The sequence below is a fragment of the Zalophus californianus genome, chromosome 5, assembly GCF_009762305.2.
Source record: "Zalophus californianus isolate mZalCal1 chromosome 5, mZalCal1.pri.v2, whole genome shotgun sequence".
In the NCBI taxonomy this organism is placed as follows: domain Eukaryota; kingdom Metazoa; phylum Chordata; class Mammalia; order Carnivora; family Otariidae; genus Zalophus; species Zalophus californianus.
In genome coordinates, this window is record NC_045599.1 from 35,634,328 (window position 1) to 35,657,622 (window position 23,295).

At 43.3% G+C, this 23,295-nt stretch overlaps 1 protein-coding gene and 1 non-coding gene across 11 annotated transcripts in view; one reads left to right on the forward strand and one right to left on the reverse strand.

The window, feature by feature from the left end:
* ARHGAP26 (Rho GTPase activating protein 26) overlaps nucleotides 1–23,295 on the forward strand; it is a 449,937-nt gene that overhangs the window by 370,404 nt on the left and 56,238 nt on the right. For all 10 annotated transcript variants that reach the window (XM_035727446.1, XM_035727450.1, XM_035727448.1 and 7 more), the window contains exon 20: nucleotides 163–316. In XM_035727446.1, coding sequence (XP_035583339.1) covers nucleotides 163–316 — 154 coding nt within the window. The remainder of the gene's footprint in view (nucleotides 1–162; nucleotides 317–23,295) is intronic.
* Nucleotides 14,040–14,147, reverse strand: LOC113930017. The gene has a single exon (XR_003522402.1). It is a non-coding gene; the product is annotated as a U6 spliceosomal RNA (small nuclear RNA).

Here is a 23,295-nt window from a genome sequence, read left to right on the forward strand (position 1 = left end):
CTTCCTTTCCCACCTGTATATCTTATCCTTTCCTATGTCTTCTTCTGAGCTTTGCTGAGGTCTCAATCCATTCTCATTATTGGTAAGTTTTTGTATATGCCGAAACAAACTATCCTTATGAAATAGTAGTAATATGGGGTTTGTGGCCTTGTTTTTCTCCAGAGGAACAAAGAAACAGCATCATCAACTCCAGTTTGGAATCTGTCGTCTCATCAAATGCAAATAGCATCCTTAATTCCAGCAGCAGCTTGCAGCCCAACATGAACTCCAGTGACCCGGACCTGGATGTGCTCAAACCCACCCGGCCCAACTCACTGTAAGTATGATGTCGAACTGCCTTCCACAGTAGGCCGTTGCTCAGCCATCCCACCCGGAATTTATGCTCTGGCCCCATCTGACTTTGAGCATTGTCCCATGAACATGATTTTAACCTTCTTTCTAAATGTGGAGCTTGGCTAGTTTGTTGTGGATTTTTTGAGCATCATCATCTCAGAGGGGAATCATTATTCTTAACATACTGCTTCTTGGCCTTGGTGATCTTTGATTTACCCTCCTACTGAGATGGCTTTGGTGATGGCTATTGACTGTGCTGGCTGCTGGGCATGAAAAGCGATTTCTTTTAGTTTTATAAAACATCCAGACACTGTAGCAACTCAGTAGATCAGTAGCCAAGTCTGTTTCATTCATTTATGTTGTCCTGGTTTCCTTTCTCCCTGATGGTGTGGAATATGTCCAGTGCTACCTCTGTGTCCACTTCTAGAAAGAAAAGCCCTCCAGTAGCCCTTTCAGTGTTGAGATCCCCAACCCTTAGCATGACTGTGATGACATACCAGAGACTAGGAAAGAAAAGAACCTTTGTTGCTTCACCCTTGAGTGGTAAGCACCCATAACCTAGACAGGCAGTTTTAGGGCTGCTTGTCCGGTCCTCCACAGAAACTAGATATCCACTGTGCTAGGGCCAGAAACTCCTCCCTTGTGGTTTCCTCCCACACTGCTTAGCGTGCTTCTTCAGACCACCGCATATATCTTGTCAACTAGAGCCTCTGCAGAAAGTATGTGAGGCCATGACCAGAACAGCTGGACTCTCAGGCTGCAGTTGGATAAAACTCGGGAAGAACAGAGTCGACTTTGCCTTTCTCTAGTGAAAACAGTTCGAGGTTCAGCCACAGATTGTCTTCAGGGCAGTCGTTGCACCTGGTGAGACACCAGCATATCAGAACCTTTTCCTGCCCATCTCCGGGCCATGGTTACACAGTCACACCCAGCCATTCTATCTCTTTAAGATATTTGTGGATCTGCAAAACAGGACCAACAATTTTTGCCTTAGAAGATACTAAGGGATATTAAGGCTCAGGGGGGAGAAAACTCTAAAATGGACTTAAGGAATACTTTTACTGCAAACAAAACAGCGTAAAATGAAATCATGTACTGAGAAAACTCGTTCCGCTTATGGGCAGTGAGACTCTTCTGCTTCTCCATGGCCAGACTTGCCTGTGGAGTCTCCATCCCTTGCTGCCTGGCTTGTTAAGCACTCCTATACCTGCTTCCCTAGACTTGAAGGAGATTCTGGTTTCTTTTTTATCTCTTTTTTTATCCCCCATTTTGTTCAAACTTCTGTACCTGTCAGTTACTGGTGTTATTTGTTGCTCAGCATGAGCAAGGTTGAATTTCTAGCCCAGGTTGCTTACTATCCCTGATCTTAGCCAGCAGTATCATTTAATGGTCTTTAATCTTTTGGGTTTTTTTTTTTTTAAGATTTTATTTTTTTATTTTAGAGCGAAGAAGTGAGCAAGAGAGAGAGAAAGAGCATGGGGAGGGGCAGAGGGAGAGGGAGATGCAGGCTCCCCGCTGAGCAAGGAGCCCAACATGGGGCTCAATCCCAGGCCCCTGGGATCATGACCCCAGCCGAAGGCAGACACAACCGAGCCACCCAGGCATCCCTCTCTAATCTTTGTTTTTAGCAGCTGGGAGCCCCCTGAGTCACCACTGAGTATGGTGTGTCTAAAGAGGCTGCTTCAGTGGCTAAGTGGTAAAAAGGGGGCAATGTCTTTTAAACAGGTCCTAGAGGAGGGGACTTGAGATTTTTATTTTTCAATTGTCTAGACGTGATTTGTTTTACATAAAACACTGGGGGTCACTTGGCCCACTTTACACCATCCATGGGGACCGTTGCTTGCCTGCTACAGAATTTGGGGGCTTTCCCAGGTCAGGAAGAGTGATGTCAGGAACAGTTGTACTTTGTTTGACTTTCAAGGAAAGTTGGAGGTAGGATTGTGGATGTTGCCAACAAGTCTGCTGCCCTTCCAGGCTGAGTGAACACCTGCCTGGAGCCTGTGAGTCTTGGGCTGCAGGCTGTTCCTGAGGCAGAGGCAGTGCAGCTGCCCATGCTGACTGCAGAGTTTGCTGCGGCCGCCCTGAGGCCCACCCCGAGGGCCCCTCGAGCTCTGCAGGAGCTTCACCGCCCGTTTTGGAAACCCAGGGCCGTGAATATGCCATATCCAAGTTTGGGCCTCCCTCGTTTTTTCTGCCTGCAGTTTTTTTGGGTGGGCCATAGACAGAAGCTAGGTGATCCTGGCAAATAGAAGCCACAGTACTTTCCTGGAGAAAACGAATTCTGAGAAGTCTGTCAGCACAGTATGCCGTGGAGATTGGGTTCAGTCACAACCACGGAGACCACTGGCCCCAGCCTCAGTTCGGGACCCTTTCATTCCCTCCATCATTGTTCACTTTGAAGTACACAGAGATCCTTGAATGGGAACACTTAATGATGCGGATGAAAACAGAAAACAAAATCAGAGGGTGGGGGATTACCATTACTTGGATTATTAATTAGGCATAAGGTGGGGAGCCAGTCACCAGAAACTGTCCATTCTCCTTATTATTTCATTCATTTGTTTTTCATTGTTTTCATAATGACTGGAACAGTCATTATGACCATATAACCATCATAATGAAAGGAACATGCTTTATGACTCAGCATCCTTTAGTACTTTAGAGACCACATTTTGCTGTCTCATTGGTAAATCTTTCCTAATTCTCTAAGGAGATCAGGGCCCTCTTGTTTGTGTGGGCATAACGCTAAATTGGGCATCAAAATTAGAGATGCACCATTCTGGCCATGTCAGGGCAAGGCTTCAGGGTTTACACCTTTGGCAGGTCCTCAGCTGGACTTCCTAAAGCGTAGCCATCCCTCTTGAAGATCAAAGGACACTTGGTAAGTCAGGACCAAAGTCCAGGTAGTCTAAAATTGTCAGCAACTATTGCTGACATATTTTGTGCCCAGACCTCTGCTAAGCTACCAGGGGTAAATGAGAACAGGAGGATTTCTGGCCTCATCAAGAGTTTACAATCTGGCTGAGGAGGAAGGACAGTGGTATATGGCAGTGCTAAATGGGATTCATAGCTCATAAATGGTTTTAGAGTTCACCAACTGTTAACTGATCGTGTTGAGTACCAGTCAGAATATTGGAAAAAGTGGATAGTGAAAGTGTGAGGTTGGTGTTAAGTAAGATTAAAAAGATTAATATGGATGGATGAAGTTCACTGCAGGTAAGGGGGATGAGGGAGGCAAAGATGATCCAGGATGGAGAAAACAGCCTACAGACATGTGTGTTGGTAGAGGGGGAGTTTCCTTCCTCCCTTACCACTACCACCAAAAAAAAATTAATAACAAACGAACATTTATTTATTTGTTTATTCATTTATTTAAGCATTAAATTATTTCTCTTGGGGTTGTGAGTTCAAGCCCAACTGAGTCAGCTAGGTGCCCCCCCCCCCCCGCTTTTAAAGTATAAACCAACCTTTTGTGCTGGAACAACTAGACATTCACATGCAAACAAAAATCTAGATATAGATTTGACACCTTTCAAAAAATCAACTCAAATTGGATCCTAGACTGGGCGCCTGGGTGGCTCAGTTGGTTAAGCAACTGCCTTCAGCTCAGGTCATGATCCTGGAGTCCCGGGATCGAGTCCCGCATTGGGCTCTCTGCTCAGCGGGGAGTCTGCTTCTCCCTCTGACCTTCTTCCCTCTTGTGCTCTCTGTCTCTCATTCTCTCTCTCTCAAATAAATAAATAAAATCGTTAAAAAAAAATGGATCCTAGACTGAAATGTAAAATGCAAAACTGAAATTTCTAGATGACATAAGAGAAAACCTAGGTGACCTTGGGTTTGGTAATGACTAGGTATATGATCCATGAAAGAAAAAATTTGTAAGTTGAACTTCATTAAGGTTAAAAACTTGTGCTCTATGAAAGACACTATTAAGAGAAAGAAAAGCCAAGCCTGGAGTAGGAGAAAATATTTACAAAACACATATCTGATAAAAGATCAGTATCCAAAATATATAAAGAACTCTTAAAATCCAATAATATGTAAACAACCCAATTAAAAACTGAGGAAAAGATCTGGGCAGTCACCTCACCAAGGAAGACATTTAGATGCAAATAAACATATGAAAAGATGCTCAACATCTTATGTCATTAGGGAATTGCAAATTAAAACAATGAGATATCTGTGCACCTATTAGAATGCCTAAAATCAAAAACAGTGACGACACCAAGTGCTATGAGGGTGTGGAGCAACAGGAACTCTCATGCATTGCTGGTGGGAATGCAAAACGAGACACCCCTTTTGAAAGACAATTAGGCACTTTCCTATGAAGCTAAACATAGATTTCTCATACAACACAGTCCAGCAGTCATACTCATAGGTGTTCACTCAAATGAATTGAAAACTTAAGTTCACACAAAAATCTGCCCACAGATATTTATAGCAGCTTTATTTGTTATTGCCAAAGCTTGGAAGCAAACAAGATGTTCCTCAGTAGGTGAATGGATAAACAAACTGTGGTACATCCAGACAATGGAATATAATCCAGTGATAGAAGAGAGCTATGAAGTCAGGCAAAGACCTGAATGAGGCTTGAGTTCAGATTACTAAGTGAAAGAAGGCACTGTGAAAATGCCGTAGTGTGTGGTATGATACCAACTATATGACATTCCGGAAAAGACAAAACTATAGAGTCAGTAAAAAGATGAGTGGGGAGGAAGGGTGAAAAGGTGGAACACTGGGCATTTTTAGGGCAGTGATACCACTCTGTATGATACTGTATAATAGTAGATGCCAGATATTGTGCATTTGTCCAAAGCTATAAAACCAATAGAACACAGAGTGAATCCTAATGTAACTAATCTTATTAGTTAATGTAATTAATATTACTAATAAATGTCCCTCACTCATGAAAGATGTTAATTACAGGGGAAGTTAGGCAGTAGGGAGAGGTTATGTGGAAACTCTGAGTTATTTTGAGCAATTTTTCTGTAAACCTAAAACTGCTCTGAAAAATTAATACATTTTTTAAAAATCTATATTTCCAACTTCTTTTGAGAAGTTAGAAGATTTGGCCACCCTAAATCCATGTGTTACTTGGTAACAGGTGATGCTCTCTACGGTGGTTATCTTCTCACAACTGGCCTGCTTCACTCCTTCTTATCTCCTGGCTGTAGGCCTATGATAGATGAAATACGGCCAAAGAATCTTTGCAGCACCCATGAAGGGGTGGAGTCCTTGGGCCTAGGCTGGCCTTCATCTCCTGCCTTAATTTGGCCAAAAGAATGTGGTACAAATGATACTGTGTATAACACCTGAGCCCGGCTCACGAGGCCTTGCAGTTTCCCATCTCATTTTCCTGGAATCCAGCGCCATGTAAAGAGTCTAGTCTAGTCTCCTTCGGCATGCAAGACTATTGGAGAGAGAAGCCCAACTGTCCCAGGCATGCCCAACCCCAGGCCACCCGTCAGTTGAACGCAGCCACATGAACGAGTCCAGGAAAGACTAAAGAAAAGCTGCTCTTCAACCCACAAATGCATGAGGAATAATACATCGTGGTTTTTTAAGCCACTGAGTTGAGGTCAGTTTATTCAGCAATAGTTAAATGACACAGGCCTCTGCTTTTGTGACCTCAGAATCCTCAAACTGCCTTGGGAGGGTGTTGGGTTGCCTGGGTAAGGTAGAAAGGTACGAAAGGCTCTCACCATAGAGAGTGGCAGCATGGAGACCAGCCTGTCAATTTTCAGAATCTTCTTTGAAAGCAAATGACTCATAAGTGATATTCTAAGAAGTTAAGCAAAACAAAACCCATAGCTAATGACTGAGGCAATCAGAAAGATAGCTCACACAGTGGCATGGAAAAGAGGAAAGCAAGGTTTCACTTCTGGCACCAACATAGACTGGCTGGTGCCCATCCCTGGCTCTGAGTGTGCCCATCCCCTGCTCCCTGGGCCGTAAGAAGTGGGGCCGACCTGTCTCTATGAACCACCTCAACTATGGAGGTGGTTCAAAGGGTGCTTAGAAAGGACTGACAAAATGAAAGTCACTCTCCACTCTCACAATGACCAGTGGTGTTGGCCTTGTGCCACTGCCTTTCTGGAAGATAGTGATTTTTAAGAAGGAAGTAAACAAATGCTAAGAAAAAAGGTGTAGGGGACGTCCCACCAGGGACATAAAATACTGCAGTAATTCCCTCAAGTTAAAAACTACTAGGTGAATGCTTCAGACTGCTGGGGTAGGGATGGGGGTGCTTATTAAGATGGAAAGCATGCTAGGAGGTAGCCATGGGAGGAACCCAAGCTTGGAGTTCTCCCTGCCTGAGTGGTCCCCACCCCTAGAAAATAACTCACTGCCCAGTAGCCTCTGAAATAAAATGAATTTTTCTTGTCCTTTCCACTTCACACACACACACACACACACACACACACACACACACACACACACACACACACACAATTTCCAAGTTATTTCTGGTGACCTAAAAGCCGTGCTCATGCCAAATGCCTTCAAATTGTGCCAGAGTCAACCGCCCTCTACCTCTTAGTGGCCAGTGAGAGGCAAGAGAACAGTCCCTGGAATTCCGAGGATAAACATGGCCTGCTTCCAGGCAGCATTGTTTCTCTGAAGCACTGTTGGCTCCTGAATTTGATTCAGCTGCTCTCCGATAAGATCTGGGGAAAACTTGAGAGCTATCTCCAAAATTTGACTTGTGTTTTCCTTAATTCAGTCAACATTCATTTAACAAATACAGTTTGAACACCTACTGTGGGCAGGCGTTATCCTGAATGCTGAAGGTACGTTGATAAACAAATGAGAGTTTTTGCTTTAGTTCTTTCCGCCTCAGTTTCCCCACCTATAAAACAGGAATTCTACCTCCTCAAAAAGGTGTTGGGAAGATTAAATGAGATCTTTTGTTACCTCGTACATTTAGCACTGTGAATAGCAATTAATTTTGTTTTGGAGCCTCTTGTCCTCCTTCCTCTCAGAGATTCCCTTCTCTCCCTATAGCCCCGCAGCCTTGCTATGTCTTTCTTGTGGGCAGAGACATGTCCCAGGCTCTTCTCCTCACCTTCCCCCAACGAGCTTCCCACCTGGAATTGGAGAATCCGAAACTGGAACTGTCAGTCCAGTCATTAAGTTATCAGTGAAAAGGAGGGACTTCTCTCAGGGCAGGTGCTGCCCCGCTTTAAACCAAGACCAGCTGGGGGCTAGGCATGCCTGTTGCTGAACAATTTGGAAACGTCCACCTCCCACGTGACTGAGCTGTGTGCATAACTGTTATTTACTGAGACCAAATGAATCACAAAATGACTACTATGCATTAAACAGTGATAATAGGGGCGCCTGGGTGGCTCAGTCGTTGAGCGTCTGCCTTCGGCTCAGGTCATGGTCCCGGGGTCCTGGGATCGAGTCCCCATTGGGCTCCCTGCTCCGCGGGAAAGCCTGCTTCTCCCTCTCCCACTCTTCCTGCTTGTGTTCCTGCTGTCGCTGTCTCTCTCTGTCAAATAAATAAAATCCTTAAAAAAATAATAAAAAATAAACGGTGATAATAAATGGCATATTTTTTTTAAGTAATTTTATCTCCTAAGTGCTATTTCATGCCAAAAGAGTTACACCCAAAAAGGCAGCTATGCTTTTACTACAATGATCTTGATTTGTCATTCTTTGGAATGCAGGGATTTGAAAGAGGAAGTTTTCCCCTGTGGTTGAATCACTTTTCTGTGGAGGAGGATCTTTCCTCTTAGACTGAGGAGTCTGATTCTCACCCACCTCCAAGCAGAAAAGGTCTCTTCTGACTGTTTTGCCTGAAAACTTGGTGGCATTCCTCACCTTGGGGAATAATTTGAAAGTAGAGTCACTTTTCAAAGGAATCAGTTGCCTCTTCTTCCTCCTCACAACCTCTATGGTGGTTCCAGCCAGCTCGTTCATGGTTGTTTCTTGGCCAAACCCCAGACCATCCCTCTTACACCTCTGTCTCCTGGGGCCGCCGTGGCCACAGCTCCTCCAAATATGCCTCCTTGGCATTTTCAGAGCTTGTCACTGATGTGACCCGTATTCTTGTTTTCTGAGAGCCTTTCTGTCAGCTTTTCCCATTCCCTAGCCAAGATTTCCTTCACCAGTCAGGAGCCCAGCTGGGCTCACTTGGTTGAGGGTGGAGATTCCTGCCTGATGACCCATCTGATTCTTATTGGATAAATGTGTTTGGTGATTAGCAGGGGTATTTTTTTCACATAAAAATTGCTCAAGGCAGCCCTCACACTTCATGACCCAGCAGGATTTCTTTCCCAAGCACTCTGGCTGTCAGTGGCACTTGGATCTCTACAGCCTGTCAGCAGAGGGGGTATGGGAGGAGGCGGGGATGGGACACCGTTCAAGAGCTTAGCCACATCCCACATCCCTGTTTTCCAGCGTAGTGGAAATCGCAAATGGAAAAATGTTTTCCTTCACGCACGTTGTTTTCTTTCCCCCTTGATGAGCTAACATCATAAAGGATCTGTATTTTTTTCTGTAAATGAATTAATCTTGCTAAATAATCTAAGACAATTACCCAAATTTGTCATTACACACAGTAGATGCTAAGTAAAGTCTTGGTGTTTAATTAAACGTATAAATAAATTCTGAATTTAGCTGCTTTCAAATGCATTATGGCACTGCATTTTATATATGTAAGTAGGTGTTAGGTATTTGTAAATCTTGAATTTTTGATGGCATCTTTGGGGAAGGAAATAGGCTTAACATCTTGTGCATGGCTTTTAGCACTATTATTCCCGTAAGGGGACTTTGAAGGAACTTTAAAATGCCATTTTTCTCACTTAGAATTAAATTTGGAAGTGTTTCTCTCTCTACATGTATACTTTGGGGGAATCTTATTGGTAGATTCAGATCCTAAATCGGGTAAATTAAAATCATACTAAAGTAGTACTTCTTAAACCTTTTTAGTCAGTCTGGAAAGCAGATGCTTACTTAGTTAGGAACACATTTCTATTTGGAAACAGCCTTAGGATCTTATTTTTAACCCCTTCTCTGCATTAAGTATCTAGAAAACCATGCAGGATCTCATGTTTGCTCCCTTTGGTCCCAGCTACACTGGTCTTCTAGGCAGGGTCTTAGCCCCTTGTGGTGTTCTCTGTGCTCCTTGAACCAGTGTCATTGGCATCATCTGGGAGCCTGTTAGATCCATATACATTCACAGGCCCCGCTGCAGACTTACTGGATCTGTCCCTCTGGAGGAGGAACCCAGTTCTCGGTGTTTCCACAAGCTCTGCAGGTGATTCTGATATGTCCTGAAGTCTGAAAACGGGCATAGTGCAGTAGGTGGGTGGACTTCCACAAGAATAAAAATAGGATTTACCTCATTGTAAAGCTTTCAGGACCAACCCTGTATCATCACTGGCATTCTGTTTGTTCCTGCATTGATGACAGCAGAGGGGCTTAAGAGCACCCCATCCCTGGCTTTTGCGATCAGTCACAACAATTGAGGCTGAGGACTGATGGGTTTGCTCCATAGAGGAACCCAGTTAGCTCACCAGGCCTACACCTGTCACTGCTCCAGGGAAGCCAACTGGCTGCTGCTTTGCAACGGGTGCCTTTTGGTCACAAATCAAGATAGTGTAGGTGCATCAGTTAAACCAACAGGTGTTTTTATTGAGCACCTACTGTGCGTGTCACATGAGATCAAGCCCTTTGCATTGACAGGAAAACAGCTTGGAAAGTGGTAGATGACATCATCGTCGTGTACAGGATATTTGAGACTTCTAAATCAGCATTCCCTAAACTGATGCAGGAAGAGGGCGGGACAGGTAGGGAAAGGCAAGAGCTCTGAGTTGAATAAAGTTCCAAGATTCTTGTCTATAGGACTTTTAAGCCATTAATATGTCTCTTGTGAATCTCCCAAAGAGCATGTGTTAATAACATCCCACATTTCCTAAATGTATATTTGACCTTAGAACATCTCTACAGAACTTCTCTTTGGCATCATTAAAACAATATTCCACAGTTGAGGAAAGGCTTTTCCATATGAATACTTTTGAGGGGGGAAATGTATTTCTCATAATGGATGGCATTATGGGAAACAGTCATTCAGGAGAACAGATGTAGTTTATATATAAACAGGGCTACAAATAGCTCTCTGAAGGCTGACATGGGTTCTAGTGTGTACGAAAAGCTTTTGAGATCTGGTGTAGGGAAAAGCCCATGTGGCCTGGTAGTGAAGCCTTGGCTCTGCTATTTCCTAACTGTAAACTTGGGCAAGTTACTTGTCCTCTCTGAGCTAAACTTCTTTTGTGAAATGGTAACAATAATAGTAAAAATAATCATAGTAATAATAAGACCTGCCTTCAAGGTTGTTGTGAGGGTCAGATGAGTTAATGCCAGCATAACCTTATAGAAAATGACCTGGTTCACATTAAGTGGTTAATAAGAATTGGTTTCTGGGGTGCCTGGGTAGCTCAGTCGGTTAAGTGTCCGACTCTTAAGTGAACTCTTAAGTGTTCAACTGAGGTCATTTTCTCCGGGTTGTGGGCTCTAGCCCCGCGTCCGGCTCGGCACTCAGTGCAGAGTCTGCTTGAGATTCTTTTCCCTCTCCCCTCTGCCCCTCTGCTCACCTACACATGTGCTCTTTCAAATAAAATCTTAAAAAAAAAAATTGGTTTCCTTTCTCACTAAGCAAAAATTGGTTTGCTCTTAGACTATCCCTTTACCAATGAACAAATCCTTAGTATTGATTTCTTTTGGTGGTGGCAGTAGACACTCAGTGTTTATTTTTGTTTCTTTGATCCTGGTGTGACACAGAGCAACCTACAACAAAATACTGAGATAATTTTAAAACACCTGGGTGGCGCAGTCAGTTAAGCGTCTGACTCTTGGTTTCAGCTTAGGTCGTGATCTCAGGATCATGAAATAAGCCCCTTGTCGGGCTCAGTGCTTGGTGCATAATCTGCTAGAGATTCCTCTCTCTCCCTCTGCCCCTTCCCCCTCCACCCCCGCTTGCTCACTCGCTTCCATGCTCTCAAATAAATAAATCTTTAAAAAATAAATAAATAAAATACCTAAAACTCAGTTAACTACAAATAACAAAATACACCAAAATTAGTAGAGGCACTCCTCTCTCAAGACAAGCTTTAAACTGTTTGCACCAAGTCAGCAGGCTTAGGTGTGTACCCTCCAGAGTCCTGTCAAGCCATCTATCTACTCTGTTGTTTCTCTGTTGGGTGGAGCCAATCGGAACCATACTAATTAGAGGAGAACCTAATTGCAAGCCTAAGTTTTCACTGGGGGATAATTTAGCCTCGGGAATTCCTTTCCAGCCTGTGACTCTGTGTACATTTAACTGTCATTATGACAAAGAGAAAGCATTTCTGAAAGTGTTCTGAAATTCTGCCTTTCAGTCATTCACTGAGTTTGCTCTAGCAGGTTCTCTTTCAGTGCCTATCGGCTTCTTTCTCAAAGAAGCAGTGGAGTTCTCCCCTAGACATTGCTTCAGTGTTCATTTTTTTTTTTTTTTTTTTTTTTGACAGACAGCGAGAGCAGGAACATAAGCAGGGGGAGTGGGAGAGGGAGAAGCAGGCTTCCCCTTGAGGAGGGAGCCCGATGTGGGGCTCGATCCCAGGACACTGGGATCATGACCTGAGCCGAAGGCAGACGCTTAGCTTAATGACTGAGCCACCCAGGCGCCCCGCTTCAGGGTTCATTTTAATAGTCCTTACAAATTGAACAGGTGATGGGGCTGTGCCCAGGCTGTTGTCAAAAATGCTCAGAAAAGGAATAAAAGAGCTGCTGTATGGACTGCCCCATTATGTCTTTTTTAAAGTTTTTTTTATTTTTTTTTTAAGATTTTATTTATTTGACAGAGAGAGACACAGCGAGAGAGGGAACACAAGCAGAGGGAGTGGGAGAGGGAGAAGCAGCTTTCTGCGGAGCAGGGAGCCCAATGCGGGGCTCGGTCTCAGGACCCCGGGATCATGACCTGAGCCAAAGGCAAATGCTTAACGACTGAGCCACCCAGGCGCCCCTTTTTTAAAGGTTTTAAAAAGTTTTTTAGAGAGCACAAGTGGAGGGGGGAGGGGCAGCGAAGGAGGGAGGGAGAGAACCTAAGCAGGCTCCATACTCAGTGCGGAACCCAATGCGGGGCTTGCTCTCAAAACCCTGACTGAGATCATGGTCTGAGCCAGAATCAAGAGTCAGACACTTAACCAACTGAGCCACCAGGGTGCCTCATCCTCTTTTTGCCTTACGTGAAGAAGCTATGTTTCTGGAGGGAGCAAAGATGATATTGTCCATAAAGAAAGAAATGCAAAGATGTATATCCAAGGATGATGTATTAGAATCATAAGAAACATCAGCACCATGAAAATAATGTAATTCAAGGAAGAGTTTATTTACAAAGAAGTGGGGGCAGGAAAATCATGAGATAGTACAGTAAATCAGGGCTAGTAGCACCCAACCAATTATCATCCTTAGGCTGGAGGGACTTGAGTAGAAAGTGGTTACCAGACCCAAAAGGGGTGAGAGATCTATAGAGTCAGTACCTTGAAAGGAATGTTGGCTAAGGGCTTCAGTCAGGAGTGGGCAACTTCAGAGTGAGACAAAGGAATAAATACCTTGGCTCTTTCCTTCCTCCTGCTAATCTCTTGCCAGAGCTCCCCGTTAGTGACCCCAATAAGGAGCCAGAGGGTACAGGAGACCTGTTGATGTAATCCATGCTGATCAGCTCCCAGAAAAGAGGGCAGGATAGAGAGTGGATGTTCTCTGGCACAGGTGACCGTTAGTAAAAGATAGCCAAGATCTATATTAGAGTAGACTGCTACCCAGTACAGCAGAGGAATGAAGTAGTTTTATATGTGCTGGTATAGAACAACCTTCTAAGGTACATTAAAGGAAAAGCAAGGTACTGTGGTTCTCAGGCCAGGCTGCTTATTAGTATCACCCGGGGACCCTAAAGTAAAAAATGTCAACACCTATGCTCCTTTACTGGAGCCTCAGAGTTAATTGGTCTGGGGTGGTATCTGAGTTTTGGTATGTTTCTTGAACTCCCTAGGTGATTTTGTTATCCAGCTAGATTTAAAAACTATTTGTGTTCATTGTATACTCCTGTATATAAGAATCCAGGGATATATATACCTACAGATGTGTGTACATGGTTGTAATATTTCTGGAAAGTTACAGGGGAATAAATCTATGTGGTTGTCTCTGATGGAGGCAGATGGGACAGTGGCCTTTGGTGGAAGGGAAACTGACTTCCTTTCAACCCTACTCTTTTGTAGTGTTGGAAGTTTTTTAACGTGTGTGTGTGTGTGTGTGTGTGTGTGTGTGTGTGTGTGTGTTCAGTTTTGAAAACTCGGATTAGCTCAGTTTTAAAATCGCCATTTTACTTTTTTCTTAAAGTTGTGGGGTACATCTTTGTGAGGATTATTTTTAATACATGTGCTTTTCCAGTTTTATTGAAAATAATTGACATACATCACTGTGTAAGTTTTAGGCATTCAGCCTGATGGTTTGACTTTAAAAAATATGGAACGCTTGGGGCGCCTGGGTGGCTCAGTCGTTAAGCGTCTGCCTTCGGCTCAGGTCATGATCCCAGGGTCCTGGGATCAAGCCCTGCATCGGGCTCCCTGCTCGGTTGGAAGCCTGCTTCTCCCTCTCCCACTTGCCCTGCTTGTGTTCCCTCTCTTGCTGTGTCTCTCTCTGTCAAATAAATAAATAAAATCTTAAAAAAAAACGGAATGCTTTATAATTTGCATGTCATTTTTGCCCAGGGGCCATGCTAATCTTCTCTGTATGGTTCAAATTTTTGGTATATGTGCTGCCAAAGTGAACACAGGAATTTTTTTCAACTTTTCAAATTTGTTACATCCTCAATAACTAAGGATGTGCGTAAGATGCTGTTTGAAGAATAAGACCTATACCAAGAAGGTGTTGGTTTTGGTGTGTTTCCATGAAATTGCGTCTTGAATTTTTCTTTCAATGACCATATGAATCTTTTCCAGGCTGGGCTATCCAGGGCTCCAGGTCAGTGCAGAGAACATTAACTCTGGGACGGCAGAGGAAATTTGTCTCAGGGAACTAAGTAAAGTAAATCTAGTTACATCTCTGCATCTGGCATGATTTCAGATTTCTTACTAATTTGAGAAGCCCTAACTTAGGAAACCAGAAAGTCATTTTTTACATTTACTCATGAACTCCCACACCATCTCCTAAACCAACATTGTGAAATTTAAGTAGTTCAATTTTCTTGTGCTATATATAGTTCTTTAACCTGATCTTCATCTGTCATCCTCCATCTGCTCTCTCCCCAATTTCCTTTAAAAGCCCCATTTTAAAGCAAAATATATGATGGAAAAACCTTAACTCCTGACCTTTATAGAGGTATGCTAGAGTTACTCAGTAATAATTAGCGGTCGCCCTGGTAACCTCAGACACACTGCTTAAATCACCTGTATTCCTCACTATCCTGAGCTTTCTAGTTAGTGAGATCACCTGCTTGGTGCTAATGAAAAAAAGAACAATTGAGTAATTTTATAATCCTTTTCAGGTCTACTATAGGAGTAGGAGAAGTGATACTGTTTGTGATTAGATTGAAAAGAGGGTTTTTTGTTTTTCTAGTGACTAAAGCAGTGACCTAGAGAAATCACCTTAAGTTTGAGCAAGTTGGCAGGCTTAATTTTGTTCACCACTGTATTCACAACGTTAGGAGATGTAAGCAGGTGCGACTGGCAGATTAGAATCTAAGGGTCGCAGCACTAGGGATATAATGAGAGAATGACATTAGCAAGGCTGTCATCATGCCATGTTAGACATCCCTGACAAGGACGATTAAAGCCCACTAACTTCAGCTCTTGGACTTGAAGAATACTGCTTGAAAGTTGGAAAATCCAAAGCTGAAGCACAAGAGAGATTTCTTTTCTAAAATAAATGTGTTGACTTCATCTCTGTCTCGGCGGAAGCCTGTATTCTCCCTTAACTTACATACGCCGTGCCTTACAGCACAGACTTCATGATAGGAGCACCATGGAACTCTTTGCTTCCTCTGGGGAAGAAACAGCCCCCACCCCCTCGTACATCCTCTTTCCCATTCTTCTCTTGATCCTTTGTGTGAAAGTGGAATTAGAGGAAATATGTCCTTAGTCATCCCATGGCAGCATTTACAATGTGCAATTGTCACAGTGAAAATACACTGGCAGCAGATCAAGAATCAAGAAGTGGAGTCATGGGAATCCTGGACACACTAATCCAGTAGAGACAAGATCCACATGTTAGTGACTGACATGGCCAACATAATCATCCCAGACAGTAGTTATACCCAGCACTGTCATTACAATTGAATAATTACCAGCAGAAGAACACCCACCACCTGCTCTTGCTCGACCCTCTAACCTTTCTTAAATCTCAGTGGAATGGAGACATATCGTAATCTTACGTGTCCCTTTGGTATATGGCACCACCAGTTGAATATCCACTGCTGTAGCTTTCCTGCACTCTGGAGACCTCATGAACATCAGCAGTCAGAATCAGCCGGATCTGACAGACAATCCCTTCCCAGTCAGTTAGCAAACGCATACTGAATACTACGTGTTTAAGACACTGTTCCAGGCACTAGGAAAGAGACAAGCACATACTTTCCCCTCAAATCTCTTATAGCCCAGATGGTAGAAATCAGATCTACATACATGGAGGAGGAGCGTTGGTGCCAAAATGAGACTATTTTTAAGTAGTAAGTGAGTGGCTTGGTCATTCACTTTAAAAGTATTTATGGTTGAATGAATTGTCTTTGCAATTTATGTTGTGTGGGCAGAGTTTCCAATAATCTCCCTGCTTCGTCTTCTAGATCTACCCTGAAGTTTGTAATTTCCCTTGTCTGCCTTGGTCCAGCTTCCTGAGAGTGGGGGAGGAGGAGTTGTAGTTTTATGACCCAACTTTTTATTCTGTTAGCCGGAAGGCTGCCTATGGCTAAGACTGCCAACTGTTCTTGGGCTTAGAAAACAAAAGATGGTAGAATGTTCCAAATGTTTGTTTGTTGGCTTGTTTGTTTTTCCCAGAAGTCTCTATGGACCTCACATTTAAGATACCATAAAATTTAAAATTTGGGCTGTAAGATTGATGGAGAGAGGAAAAAAAAATTGAAGGAATTAAAAGTTGGAATTTGATTGTGTTGTGTTTTGAAGCCTCTCCACCCCCAACCAGAATTTCTCATTAGGACTCTTGTACTTTTCTTCCCTCCCAAACAACCAGCAGTTTATGAATACTTGTGACAAAAATCTATAACACTTTGTTGTATAAAGCCCTACACCAAATATCCTGTTAAATTGAAATCTAATTCATAACTTGAAGGATTGTTTTCTGAACTTGCATGGAAAAGGAAAGCTCTTGAGAATTAGTAGTTCTTTAAACTCTGAATCAGAGGAACCAGGAAAAATAAGTGAATGAGACTATGCTTTGCATAGTGGGTCAAGAGAAGAAGCTTTGCTACCAAATTTTCATGCAACAGCCAAATCTCTGTGTAGGGGTGCAGGCTCTTTTTTTCTGGTTCTTTGTCTATAAGGAAATTCTAAATTCCCTCTTCTTCACAAACCAGTTATTAAGTTCTGCCTTTAATTTCAGCATGAGTCAATTAGGTCATATGCCCACAAGCTAGCATTCTGGTTCATCATTACAAAGGAAGAAACTTCTCTTGCTGTATTTTTCTTTGCACACGTGGCTGATTTTTCCAGGTTCTTCTTCCGCTTCAGAAATGTCAGCTTCTGGTGTTTATTCTTTTCAAGGTACAATTCACTAATCACTTCCAGTGGCAGTACAAAGGGAGGCTTAATAGAACCTGGGTTGAGTTGATATTTTGAATACCATTTGGTCTGAACTGGGCTCTTGAGAGCTCTGTTAGCAATAATCTGAATAGCCTTGTTGAAATTGAGAGCCAACTTTGCGTCTTATTCCTCACCTTATTCCTCCACCAAATTAGGCACATCTCAGGAAGGATTAGGTCTCTATGTGCAAAACCTTCAGTAGAAACCTAAGACCCTCATCAAGAATATGAATATGTAATCAGTACATCGGACCCCCCCAGAATAGAAGAGCAATTTGATTTCAGGCAGAACCCTCTTTATGTGCTGCCACAGCCTTGTGCTTAGCTTTTACTCTGGATACATCAAGAAATACAAAAATTTGTAGTAAAGAAGAGAAGGAAGACACTTGCTCTACTCAGATGATCTGACCTGAGTTTTGCCACCTGTAAAGATATCCCCTTTTTCTGGAGAGGATATGACCCTATAAAGACTGCTTTCCTGTGCATCACTGTGGGGCTACCTTTGCTCCGTGTAGTAGCTATGAGACTGGAATGTGTGTCTCTGCAAAGCTGGGGGTAGAATCAGGACTCCTAAGGGCCATGCTTTGGTTTTGTTGAGCAGGGCGTACAGGTTGAGATTTTTGGAGGCTGGGGAGAGAAGAGGGAGGAGACATGACAGGGGAGTCAGTAGGGGAGGAATTTTGGGGGAACAGAACTATCTAAAAGGAAATCTTAGGGAGTTTCTCATATTGGTCAGAGATATGAATGCTCTTTCAAGTCCTCTCATGAGTCTTCAGTAAAAATCAAGTTTTCATTATTCAGTGTGTCACAGTGTTAAGAACACAGGCTCTGGGACAGACTTACTTGAGTTTGTATCCCAGCTTCACTGCTTCTTAGCTGTGTTGCCGAGAACTTACCTGGCATCTGTAAGGTGCCTCTATTTAATAGGAACAGTAATAGATCTACCTCATAGGGTTGTCATAAGGCTTAAATGAAGTAGTTTACGTACTTAGCAAGGCTTCTAGTTAATAAATGCTCATTAAAAGTTACCTGCCATAATTACTGGGAGAGTTGTTACTTCACCAGTAACTGAGGATGCAGAGTGTCTTTGGAGGGTGTACTGAGGTGCTGAGTCCTGCCTCCTGACTGGCACAGGGTGAGAAGGAGGCTGCCCGCAGGATTCCATCATATCCAGTTCCAGAGAGACGCAACCACCTCCCCTAACTCATCTGGACCGATCCCGGTTAAAGTGCTCTGAGCAGCCAAGAGAGCCCACACCTTCCTCTGGTCCCTTCAGAGGATCGAAGGAGTAGGAAGCAGAAGCACAGACCAGAAATCCAGTCAGGCCGGAAAAAGTGGGAGCTACAGGGAGGTGGAGCCCCTCGGAGGAAAGCCAGGACCAGAATGAAGTTGAGCGGCACTCTTGGTGCCAGCCACATGGCAACCCTTTAGCCATTTGGTGTGTTGGCCATCTCGACGTGAAGCTGCCTCTGCTGGATGCTCACCCCTGACTTATCCTTTCCCACCATTCTGTCTCTGCAGCTTTCCCCTGCCCATGGCTTCTGTGTCCATAGTTTAGGAGTGCCATGACCCTGCCAACCCCCGTGCTAGCTCAGAGCTTCACTCTCCACAGACTGTCAGCTTCTGCTTCTCCCTAATTCTCTGCTTCTCAGCCCTGTTTCCCGAGAGCAAGAATTTGACTGACGGAGCTCAGCTTTGCTCTGGGCCCTGTCTTGGCTGGTGGGTGCCTGTGGACCAAAGACCCTGAGGCAGGTGTTTCTACCTTTTAATCATCTGCGGCCGGAGGGGCTAGGTTATAGAACCTTTCAGTAGGAACTGAGCGGGGAGCAGCTGCTAAGGTTGCCATGTCCAAGACACACCTTATTTTGTACCCAGTTATAACACACTTGGCTCCCAGATTCCCATCATCCAGTAGTTTGAAATATAACACTTCACCTGTTCTTTAACAAAAGTTAATTGCTGATGAGGCAAGGTACAGGGCGAACTTAGGGGAAAAAAGACACAGAGGCTATAATAATACAGAGGTCTGGATAAAAAGCAAGCCATGTTTCATGCCCAACAGCCCCTTGGGTTGACATGTATATGACAACACAAACGCTAATTGGTATTTATAATCCTCATCCCTCAGTAAATTCCATTTGATATATTCTGTTTGTGAAGGTAGGGAAAAAAATGCATGCTGTATTTTAGAAAGATTTCACTTGGTCATAATAAAAACGTGGGTTTTAAATAATTTGTAGAGTTCTGGGATGTAAAGCCTTGTTGTTCACTTATATAGATTTTGTGCCACAGTTCTGATAATAGTGTGGGGAATCCATGACCAAGCCAGGTCGACCATAATATTTTCTTAGGGATTTTTTTTGAAACCAGAGCTGGGTTAAGAATGTCTCTTGGCAGGGTGCCTGGGTGGCTCAGTCGGTTAAGCGTCTGTCTTTGGCTTGGGTCATGATCCCAGTGTCCTGGGATCGAGCCCCACGTCGGGCTCCCTGCTTAGCAGAGAGCCTGCTTCTCCCTCTCCCTCTGCTGCTCCCCCTGCTTGTGCTCTCTCTCTCAAATAAATAAATAAAATCTTAAAAAAAAAAAAAAAGAATGTCTCTTGGTCTTCAGATTGATGAGCAGCCATGTTTCGCACTGCAAGGAGAAAGACCAGTTGCTGTGATTGCATTGTATAGAGAGAGAGACAAGACATAGTGGGAGCAACACTAGAGAGGTGACTTCCTGTACACCTTTTTCTTTTCTCTGGTTCAAGGTATCCCAGGCTTCTGCAACCAAATTATTCCTCAGTCATTCAGTGAATTACTGAATGTCCTCAGTATGTAAGCACATCATGTTAGAGATGATGTAGATGGAGACAGTGCCCTAAATAGTGAGAGATAAAAGAAATAGATAATATATTCATACATTATTAATATATAACATATAAACTATAAAACAACACCAAAAGGTCTAGATGCTACAGGACAAAGTGCTGCTGAAAGTCCCCAACTGGAAAGATGGCTTTGAGCTAGGATGGTCAAGGAAGGCTTTGTCATCAAATTGGCACTTGAACTGGGTCTTGAAAGGTGGGTTGGCTTCAGACCAAAGGTACCAGGGGTATTCTGGGGAGGGGGAACATTACGGAAAGACCCAGAGGCAGGAATTTACAAGGCATGTGCAAGGAGCAGCTCGTAATTGACTTTGTCTTAACATATGCTTTTCATCTATAGTATTACAATTGTTTTGTTTCTTATGTCAATATGATTTTTACTTCTTTAGGCGCCAAAGCAGGGAAAACCTATTAATGTTGTCTTCCCATTCCAGAATTCCCTGCTAGCTAGATCCCCATAGAACATCTTCTATCGATTTATCTTGTGTAATTGACTTGCCTGAGACATTCCCTACTTTCATCACAGTTTTGCTTCACAGTAAATAGACCTCACCATCTGGAACTCTTCTCTATTTTTTTAGCCCAAATTTTCTTCCAAAAAGGGCCTGTTTTCATTTCTAAGTGTCACACAAGGCCCTGTGACATTCTACTTCATCCTCTTTGCTTTGAGTTTCATTTTGTAAAAAGCCAACAAAATAGGTCTGAAAATCAGCTGTATTCTTCTTGTCTGTTAACAACCCAACGCTAAACACATCAGACAAATTCTGACTCCTTCATCTTTCAGCAGGAGCTGTTTACCTCGGAGTCAGGCTGTACCTCTAAGAGACTAATTCTGGGCTCAGGGAAGTCAGAGTAGCTCAGAGACAATTGTGACAGGCCAGATTCATAGTGGGCTTAATAAGGAGAGAGTATAAATAGCCATCACATAGCCTTACAGAAAATTCCTGCTTATTTTTACTCCTTAGGCAGAGTTGCTATGTTTAGCCTTTAGTTACTGTGCTAAACCTGCTAAAGTGAGCCTAGTATTTATTTTCATTTGGATTGGTAACATCCATTCTCTTTCTCAAATTTTAGGTGAATTATAGAAACTGCATCCCAGCATTTCAGCTGTAGCTGATACATTGTCACAAAGCACCATGCACTGTTGAATTCACTGTCCTGGTCTTTATTTTGGAGCGTTTGCATTTCTCTAAATCCAGGGCCTTTGTAGACACTAAGGAGAGCTAGCTATTCCTGTCCTTCTCACATGTTTCTGGAAGCTGAGCACTAGTATAAACTTCCCTAATATGACATCTTTTAAATGTACAGGCAGTTGCTATATTCAGGATCCTCTGTGTCAGCTTGAGCAAATTACCAATTAGGATTCTTATTTACAAGTAACAGAAAACTCAACCCAACTAACTTAAGCTAACATGGAACTTTTTGGTTCATATATTTACTTGAAAAGCGCAGGAACAGCTGGCTTCAGGCATGGCTGGATCCAGCGGCTCACATGTTGCCATCAGGCCCCAACTTTTGGCATCTCTCAGTTCAGTTTCCTCTCTTAAGTAAGCTTTTTCTTTTTGATTGCAAGATGGTTGCCACGAGGTGGACTTACTTCCATAAACTTCAAGTCCAGGAGAAAAGAAAGAGCCTCTCTTCTGCAAAAGTTTGAACAGTCATCTGGGCTTAACTCCTCTTGGTCCAAATTGAATCATCTCCCCATCTCTTAACCAATCTCTAGCCAGGAGTATATAATACTCTACTGGGCTAGGCCTGAATTGCCTGTTCCTTCTTGGCTGAGAAGGGAGGATTGACATGCAGAGTTCTTAGACTGTGAGAATTTAGCAGAGGGGGGATTCCCAGAGGAGAGTCAACCTCAAACCACGGACATCCACTACAGTGGGTCTTTCTTACATGGACTTAGTGGAGGATTTGATAGCTTTACATTCCAAGAGGGAAATCCATACTGATTTTTATTATTGTTTCCATGAGTTCCTTACATGTTCTCTAAAAATGTCCCTTTTTTGAGTCTAAATGGTTGTTGCAGAATTCATTTTATTCCTAGCTAACTGGCTCCTTTGAGAATAACACACTGTATAGTTTTAAAAAAAAAACAAAGAAAATTTCATCTTCTTACTTATCTCTGGACACAGTTGATGCATTTAAAAAATAAATTTCTGGGAAAAGGCTTTCATTATCAGTGCCCATTACAGATCATTGGAGGACACAAACTCCAGTGTGCTGGGGTTTGGCCTCCATTAGTTTTAATGACAGTAAGGAGTGCATCTTAGAATGGGATTAAGCAGAGAAAAAAGTTTCTTAAAGGACTGGCCCCTTCTTTTCTGTGACAGCCAGGAACATGCAAGAACAGTGTATCTTCTGGCTCAGCAGCTCTGGGAGCTCCTCAGGCACAGGCCTCTGGGTGGTGGCATCTTCTGGTGGTCTGCCAGAAACGGCAGGGCAGTCAACAGCCAACTCATGTGCTATGTGCAAGTCTCCAACTTGTGGTGACGTTGTCCAAAACCTATAAATGTGGATAAGAACTGATTCTTCTGCCAGGATCATGCTGAGCTGCTGGAAAATTCCATCTTGATTTGATGCGCCCATGCCTGGTTCATATTCTTGAGAATAAATTTTGCTTTCAAAGGTTGAAAATAGGGTGCCTGGGTAGCTCAGATGGTTAAGCGTCTGCCTTTGGCTCAGGTCATGATCCCAGGGTCCTGGGATCGAGTCCCGCATCAGGCTCCCTGCTCCTTGGGAGCCTGCTTCTCCCTCTGCTTCTCTCTTTCTCTCTCTCTCTCTGTCTCTCATGAATAAATAAATAAAATCTTTAAAAAAAAAGGTTGAAAATATAATCATGGGACATCAAGTCTCCATAAGACATAGGAGGATGGTGATGGTGGAGAGGACAGCTAATATTCATGAAGTGTGGGTGTGCCAGGCACTGTACTTAATATTTGCTTATTTAATCATCATAATGCATGAGGTACTGTTATAACCCTCACTTTACATATGATGAAACAGATACAGAGAGGGCCCCTGGGTGGCTCAGTCAGTTAAGCGTCTGCCTTCAGGTCAGGTCATGATCTCAGGGTCCTGGGATGGAGCCCCCTGCTGAGCAGGGAGCCTGCTTCTCCCTCTCCCTCTGCCTGCCATTCTCCCTGCTTGTTCTCTCTCTCTCTCTCTCTCTCTCTGTGTGTGTGTGTCAAATAAATAAAAAGAATATTTATTAAAAAACAAAAAATAGGTATAGAGAGGTTACCTAACTTACCGGAGTGTAGAGGTGGGGTGTGAAGCCAGTATTCCTCCACACCCAGCCACC